Source organism: Poecilia reticulata, linkage group LG17 (assembly GCF_000633615.1).
Source record: "Poecilia reticulata strain Guanapo linkage group LG17, Guppy_female_1.0+MT, whole genome shotgun sequence".
In the NCBI taxonomy this organism is placed as follows: domain Eukaryota; kingdom Metazoa; phylum Chordata; class Actinopteri; order Cyprinodontiformes; family Poeciliidae; genus Poecilia; species Poecilia reticulata.
In genome coordinates, this window is record NC_024347.1 from 16,164,361 (window position 1) to 16,173,318 (window position 8,958).

Genomic DNA, 8,958 nt, shown 5'->3' on the forward strand with positions numbered 1-8,958 from the left:
TTTTGTTTCGTTTTCTTCTTGGAAAAAGTTATTAAAAACAAGTTTTTGTCTAAATTAAGGTGAATTCATGGTTCCTTTTTCCACATAATGTAACCGGTAGTGTTTATGATTAAAAAAAAAAAAAATTATTATGTGATCGGTATCGGTGATCGGCCCTCATGGGTGATCGGTATCGGTATCGGCAGGAAAAAACCTGATTGGCACATCTCTAATACAAACAGTTCTCTATAAACCTATTAAAAAGTCTGATTATCATTATTAATATCTAAGGCCATCTTCATATAGAAGGTCTTAAATATGACCTATTATATTTACTTGAACAGGTTAAGATACTCTAGGTTTATGGGCGATACAAAACATGTTAATTATATTTTTTGCACAAAATCGTTTTTAGATAATGAGATTTTAGTTAGTTCTGTCTATTTTGAGCTGTTTTAGGGGGTCTTGTCACTTTAAATCCTAATAAGCTGCTGCTGGCCACACGCCCCAAGTCAGCGTTTACACTGTCATGTGAAAATGGCTGAAAACAGATGCGCAATTATTGTACATCTTTGAAAAGCATGAGCAGAGCCTCCTACACAACCACCAAGATTGCAGAAAGTGGTTTCTAAACGGTAAATCAACAACAAAACACTTGTCTTTTCCAGCAGCCATTGTACCTCAACAAAACCAGACATTATACAGCACATACAGCGGTAAAACCAGCTAACCAAGCATACTGGAGCTCCACTTGTGTTGCTAGGTAACAGCGAAGTGCCTGCCAAATGTGACTTAACACCTGGGAGGTTTTTGAAATGCGTTTTAATCCCTAGGGATGTCTTTAGAAGCAGTAGAAACCCAAATGGAATTACAAAAACGTGCAAAATGTGAATTTTGCTTAATTAACACTCAATTAAAATTTTTTTGCGACTGCAATCAAACTTTAGTGTGGAAGCAGAAGAAAATGTTGACATCACACAACAGCGGAAGTAATATGGACCAATTTAAAAGTTTTGGAGGAATTGTCACAAGATTATAATAAAAAGATGAAGGATGTTTAAAAAAAGAAAAAGAAAATTAAATGTTGGCAGTGTTTATTTGAGCCATTGTTTATGTCCAGATTTACAAAATCATGCTTCTTCTGGTACAGAAATATGACGAATGTCAATGTATCAAAATATCCGACAGAAGGTGCTTCAAAAACTATTGGATATATTTTTGATCTGATTTGTGTCACATATGGAAGTGACACAAATCAGATTTTGGGGGGGCAGAGGAGGAAAATAGCCTTTCAGCCTTTCAGACTGCCATGAAAAAATCAGATGTGGGCAAAATAAATTTGACTTGGGTTGCATTTTCGTGTTGTGGGAATGTAGTCTTAGACAACCATCTAAAATTGTAGATCCAATGCTAAATGCGGAATGAAAAAATTGGTCCAAATAAAAAAAGTAGAGCTGAGTTATGTCAGGAAACTGGTTTCTGATTCATGTTCACCAGAGCAGCTTGTGGCTGAGTGTTCTTGTATGAATCTAAGCAACTTTCTTTCATCAACTTAAATCCCCATTGCTCACTGGAGAGTGGACTGTTAAAAGTTCATGGTAGTGTCTCACCTCCATTCCACGAGCCGTTGTGGGGTAATACTGTTATGGCGGCATCATGGTTCTCCAGCGCTGTGGCCCCGTTCGTTTCCGTGGCATCATTCTCCAACAGGCTGTCCTCCTCCACAATATGTAGCTTGTCCTCATCGTCTGAGTCTGAACTGGCCTCCAAGCCATTGTTGAAGTTTGTTACTGGAAAGGAAAAAGATATGGACATTAAACCACAAAGAATATAACAGAGGAAGCTTTTGTTTCCCATCTGTGATCCACATTAAAGGCAATCAGCTTAAGTATGTGTTTGGCATCAGAGCTGCATGAAAGAAAAATGACTCGTGTACTCATGTTTCATATTAACACAAATCAAGACAAATTTGAGTGCCATAATTTTTCCTTTTAAAACCTGGTGAAATTGTGTGAAATCTGATACACGTTCTGGATCATTTTCCTCCTTATTAACAAAGAAGAAATCCAGAATTAGGTCAACACAACTGAAAATGATGTAATCTTAATCTTAATTTCGATAGAAATTAAGATTGTGTGCTGGTGCGGCAATATTAGCAAACTGGGTAAGGTTTTATTTTTTAAATATAGACGAATTATAAACAACTGAGTCCAATGTAAAGTGAACTGCAACTCTTTTTGCTGGAGAAATTGGCTGGTTAGTGACATTGGTTGATTTTCACCTTAATCGATCCTGACTGATTGGAAATGTAATCATTTGTTTGTTTGCCATTCACGTCATGTTTCAAAATTTCAAAACACTTTGAAATTGGTTAACAAGATCTCTTTAAGGTGACCTATTATGCTTCTTGTCACTTTAAATAAGCTGCAGCTGGCCACCGCCTGCCCCCCAACTCCACATTTACAGTTGCACGTGACAATTGCTGCAAACAGATGAGCAACTATACAACAGTGCATCTTTGAAAAGCAGAAGTGGAGCCTCCTGCACAACAAACAAGAATGCAACAAGAAGCTTCTAAATGGTAACAAAACACTTGTCTTTTCCAGCAGCCATTGTACAACATTGTACAACAGTGAAAACCAGCTGACTAAACATGATGAAGCTCCACTTAGGTTGCTAGGTAACAGTGCAGTGCCCGTTAATTGTGACTAAACAATCAGGCTTTTTTTTTAAATGTCTCATTTTCCAGACATCAAAAAATATGAACTTATTTTCAAAAAAACGGCTGAGTGAAATTTTTTTTAAAGCGTTCAGGGTGTTTTTAGAAGCAACTGAGCCCAAAATGGAAGTAAAAAAACTGAAACAAGTGAATTTTGAATTATAGGTCAGAAAAATCAGCTAAAACTGGGATTAGGACGTCTGAGTTCAGAAGTCATTGACAGAAGTTTGATCAGTGCATCCAGACTATCTACAGGTTTTTCTTCTTGGCTTAAACATCTCAAAAAGTAAAGTTTACTCCAGCCTCTTTGATGAAAATTAAAATAAGAAGGATTAAACTAAACAGCTTTTGGCACACACATACACACGCCACCCTCAACATTATGTATGAATTGCAGAGCTCACTAGTTCTCCTCTGACCCACTGAGAAGACAAAAAAAAAAGCTAAACGACAGCAGAGAGGAAAATGATCTCTTGTTTATCAGCTTCAGGAAGCAAAGCTATTTTACGGCCCGTTGCGGTCAGTGAGTTTGTCTGAGGGGCAAAGATTCATAATGGAAGCTTGTGAAAAATGGACCAAATCATCTGCTCTGACTCAACTTCCCAATGTTTAGCTCAGAGGTCACACATGTCTGCAACATGGAGCCACACGGGGTTCAAGTGATGACGAGAAAATGCTTCGGTGGGTGTTTCACCGTCAGCACCTGTGCAACTGCAAACTGGTGCAAGTACATGTGAGGAAAAGTGTACTTGCACAGTGTGTGTGCTCTGAAGGAAAGCTGTACATCTCAGCAGAGGTGCTGCAGACACCTAATGAGGAAAGCTTGGTGTGTTTGTTCCTCGCTGTGACAGCTGCACGCACACACACACACGGAGGACAAAGCTGCATCAAGCTGTAGCTCAGGTACAACAGTGGTCTGTATGTGCAAAACAGGCTCACACACACACACACACACTGCGACACACCCTGAGCAAGCTACTAAACAAACAGTCATTATGACTCCATCATCAGCCTTCCAGGTTTGCGTGAAGCTTTCTGGGAAGCATCATGTGCGGAGATGGGCTGGATCAATGCGAGCCTCTGTGGGTAAAACAGGAGCTCTGGGTGTCGATCACAACAAGGCAGACAATGGAGAAAATATAACACTTAGAAACGCTTGTTTGGTTTCTGTTCCAGTATTATGAACAGGTTCATCTGAAATATGGACGCTACATGAAACATATTTTATGTAAAATCTCCAAAAAAGACAAAAGAATCGAGATTAAAATAGAAAAACTCAAAATATGCTTCAGTGGAAGCCATTTTTTTTGGATTTGCTAAATGCCTTAAAGCAGTACGTAACCTAGATTTTTGTCACTCCATTGAGTAAAACAGATTATTGCTTTTTATGTAAGGAAAAAATCTTTTCTAATAAACTTCTTTTTTCATCACTGAGTCACTGAAAAGGAAGTTTGTGGCAACTACAGTAAACAATAAAGCTCTACTTAAATATGAATTTTGTTACCCAGATTATATTTTCCACTTGGATAAACAAAACACTAATCTATTTACTGTTTTAGGTCAACTAAAACAAACTGTGAAATAATATTTGTCACATTCTTACTTATTTCCTTCATAAGATCAAGTTATTTTGTGAGAGCAAAATGTTTTTGCAACAGGCAATTAAGTTATTTGGGATTTGTCAAAAACAATAAACCAGGAAATATATCAATAACAGAATTCAGGTTAGCTGTCATGTTGTTTTCCTTTTGATAAATTATTTTATTAGAAACTCTTATACTGTCAGATGATATTGCTGAACAGTAAAGAAGAAGTCTGATTAAAAACCAACATGATTATATGTGTGAAAACCACTGAGGTTTGGTGAGATGCAGACTCATAATCAGCAGCTGCAGCCTGAACTGCTGCAGGAAGCTGGTTTATAAAAACCAAAGAACTCTGCTTCTCTTCTTTAAGACATAACAGACAGGACTAAACAGACGGGCATGTGGCAACCAATAACAAAGGGTCTCTTTTTTTAAATAAGTTATAACCCATCAGCGTTCTTCTACTGCACAAGTAAGCTGAAGTCTTAGTAAATCAATCAAAACAAACCTTCTGTTTTTTTCCCCATTCTACAGTGTAAACTGGAGTGGCAAAATGTAAAAACTGCATACAATAACTGCAAACCTACATCGTCAAAAATCCAAAAGCGTTCTTAACAGTTGAGGTTTCATACATCCTCACTTCATCAGTCTATTTATTAAGCATGCTTTGTGGAGAGAGCTTAGCAGCAAATCAATGCATTCACCTTGATCAATGTGTTGCTCCCTGTGTATAATATGAAGAACTTCTAAAAGAGCACTGGAGCAAAAATAATATTTTATCTAGACCTGATAATGATTTACTGTTTTGCATAAGTGCACAACATCCTTGTGCATTTTTCCCAGCCTCTACGTTTGGAGTCACTGCAATACGTCACATCTGTCCAGCAGCTTTCAAAAGTTTTATAAAACAAATTAAAAGGGTTACATAAGCTAAGAAATAATTTTATTTCTCAATGATCAATGGAAACTGTTAGTTTTTCTGATGTTTATCTGTACTACATAAGTTATCATCTAAAATCTGTTTACATACAATAAAACATTTCTTCTATAGCCAAATATAATTCAGGCATAGGTATGATATCTTGGCTGCTTATCTTGTTAATTTAAATATAAAAATTAAGCAAAAAACCAACAAATTGGCTGTTTTTGTCATATTTTGATTTGTTTTATTATGTGAGAAAACATGTTTGTTAGTTTTGTAGTATGATAGGTTTCTATTGGTTGCAGTTCTTTTATTTCTTTGTAACCATAGGCTCAAAAAATATATAGATAAGTAGTAAATACAAATTAAAGCTCCGCGGAGCCTCAAGCGGCCCGAGCAGCCAAGCGCCGCTCCGGCCTATAGCCACCGCGGGGGACCCAGCACCGCCGCCCGCCTGCCACCGCATATGCTGTCGCAGAGTTGAGGCGCGCATCTGCCAGGTAGTTCGCAGCGTTGAGTTCGGCATGGTAGGTTTCTATTGGTTGCAGTTCTTTTATTTCTTTGTAACCATAGGCTCAAAAAATATATAGATAAGTAGTAAATACAAATTAATTCATATAACACCTTCAGAGCCACATAAAGACAGTTACAAAGTCGGCCTTCAATCACCTGAAGAACATTTCCAGGTTTAAACGACTAAATGTCCCAGCAAGATCTAGGAAAACTCATCCATATGTTTATCTTTAGTCACATTAATTACTATAACTGTGTCTTCACAGGTCTGCCTAAAGAATCAAATCCAGGATGCTGCTTCGTGTACTGACTAAAACCAGGAAGAGAGAGCACACCACCACAGTTCTCAAGTCCTTCACTGGCTCCCTGTAGCTCAGAGAATAGACTTTAAAATACAGATTTTAGTTTAGAAATGGCTAAGCAACAGAATACATCGAAGATCTGATGTTGTCAACCTTCCAGACCTCTATGGAGAAGCAGCATTCAGCTTCTATGCACCACAAATCTGGAACAAACTTTCAGAAAACTGCAAAGATGCTGAAACACTGAGTTCCTTTAAATCTAAACTAAAAACCAAGCTGTTTAGAGTTGTCTTTGATAGTAGTGTCTAGTAGTGAATGGAACATTGATCAGCATATTTGATGTATTTGAGTTTGATGAGTTTGATGATGGCATTTGACAACATATGATGTTTATTTCTTGTTTCACATTTGGTGTTACTTAAATGTGTCATACAAATAAACTTGACTTCCAGACAGATCAAGAGAAGAACCGGTGAGGAGGTTATTCCTACTTTTTAGCAGCATGTAGTTCCCCCAGCAGCAGACAGAGGGCAGCACAGGGTAAAACAGAAATGATGAAACTCCACTGGGGAAACTAGATTCTCTGTACAGGAGTGAGTGAAACAGAGAGACCTGTCCACATCACCATAACAATGTATCAAGTCAACTGTTAACTCCCCATCTGGAGTCGCGGGAGAGAAGTCTAGACAAAAGCCTTCCTCCCTTCCTGCCATCCGTCTCTCTGATTACAACTCTTTCATGATGTATCCCTTCATTATTACTTCTTTCCGCGCGTTGTTGACATCTGTGATCTGTCAAAATTTTACTTTTCACTTACGCAAGACTTTTTTATTCAATGCAGTGTGTGATTATTTGACACTTCAGTCAAAACTGAGCTGTAATTGCAGGGATCAACACTAACAGCCGCTTGCCAGAAGGGTAGCATTTCCATTTTATTAAAACAGTAACTTGCAGGCTAGAATTTCTAATTTCCTCTCTCTGAACTTTACTTGAACTCATCAAGGAAGCAGCACAGTGCGTTTGCAAAAATCGGCTTCCTAAACAAGTAGACCCAAGAATTCATTAAAGTTAGAAACAATAGTTCGCCACCATCTCTGAGTCTTGCACACTGCCTTCGTTTGTCTAGGAATCAGATCAGAAGTAGGAAGCGAGCAGAAAACGGCAACACTGGGCTGCAGACTATCACACAGCCAGGCTCTCATCACGACATGTGACCACGGAGCGGAAATCATGTGTCTGACACGCCTCAACACTGGACCACATGGACTGAGATGTGGGTCAAAGGTCAGCGCCTCAGCAGTCAGCATGGGGGAAGGGATAGTGAAAGGTGGGTGGGCTGAGAATAGACTACAATCAGTCTGCATGGACAGCATGGCAGGACGCTGCTGGCTAACGGTTGGCTCTCTGAGGCACAACATCACTTTAAAGGAAACAAAATAAAATCATTCAGTGAGAAGCTGTGTATTAAATGTTGAAGTATTTGTCTGATTTAAATATTTCATGGTCATATGTTGGAACATAGATAATTTTTTACTGCTGCACACAAAGTGATCGGTCAGCAGTTCAGTTGTTCATGTTAGCCAATCAGATCACAGGCCATGTAGAAAACATAAATGCTGAAATACACATATTCAATTCTACACATATTCAATTAATGTTTTCCCAAAAGATGTTGACATTTATTTATTTGTGTAATAAGAAATTACTGATTCAATATAGAGCTGCAGAATATATGCAAATTGCAATCATCACCATACTGTTACAGCAACAAAGGACTACTTGGATGAAACATTAGAATAATACTATGTATTTCATGTGACATGGATTCAACACTAGCAGTAAATAATATATAGATGAAACCATTTACATACATTTGCAGTGGATCTATAAAACATGCATAACTATTATTTTCTCAGTCTGACATTAATTAAATAAACTTTTCCTCTAGTTGTTCAGTTAGGACAATAAAATCGATTCTATTTGGCAAAACAGAAGATTCTCTAGGTTAATTTTGTATTACTTTCTGTAATTTCAGAAGTTTATAGACATTTCCTTAGTATTTGGTCAGAATTGCCTTTTAAGCTGTGAGACTTGGGTCAAATGATTTTCTCCCATAAGCTTCTAATATTAAGAAGCTTATAAAAAGCCTTTTATTGTTCTTTATGCAAATAGTCAATAGAGATGCTAATGAGCAAGATGCTAAATCTCAGGAAGAGTTAAGACAATGAAAAAGAAAGACACAGAGAAATTTGGGTCAATATCCTCATCACAACATTAAAATAAATAGATTTTTTTGGTCATAATACATCAATATGTTCATATATATAGGTTATTATTTGTTTAAAGTATATTTTTTGACATTGTGTTTACTATTACATGATATTTATTTGTATTTTAAGGATAGTGGTACTTTTGGCCCTTGATGATAAACCCACAGCACAGCCATAAAAGGAAACTGGATCTCTGTATACTTTACTTTGCTCCAAGTCAACCTCATGGTGGCGCTACTGGGACAGTAAGATGATCACTGATGTCAGTAGGTCACGTGCCACACAATTTAAGGACAATCAATAAAAACCTGGTTAAATAATTCTGGATAAAGGAGATAAACTGCTGTAAAACCATCCTGAAAATATCCATAAATTTAATGCTGATCATTTTGGTTAGACTATAACATAAAACAAATAAATGTAATAAACCTTCACCTTCAAAATACACCAGAATACATAATCATGATCATCATCGGCTCTTTCAGCTGAGTAAACACTCATTGCAGAACACACAAATAGAAACCTGTCGACTTATGATTTCTGTAGAAAGTTCTGATGACAGACACGAGTGAAACAACAGGGTGTGTGACGAGACCACAGCTAGTTTTCTTGGTGTGTGTGTGTGTGTGTGTGTGTGTGTGTGTGTGTGTGTGTGTGTGTGTGTGTG

General features: G+C 37.5%; 1 protein-coding gene across 3 annotated transcripts in view; it reads right to left on the reverse strand.

The window, feature by feature from the left end:
- The window catches only part of zeb1a (zinc finger E-box binding homeobox 1a), a 93,404-nt gene that overhangs the window by 18,118 nt on the left and 66,328 nt on the right, over nucleotides 1–8,958 (reverse strand). For all 3 annotated transcript variants that reach the window (XM_008433929.2, XM_008433927.2, XM_008433930.2), the window contains one exon: nucleotides 1,590–1,769. In XM_008433929.2, the coding sequence (XP_008432151.1) occupies nucleotides 1,590–1,769 (180 nt within the window). The remainder of the gene's footprint in view (nucleotides 1–1,589; nucleotides 1,770–8,958) is intronic.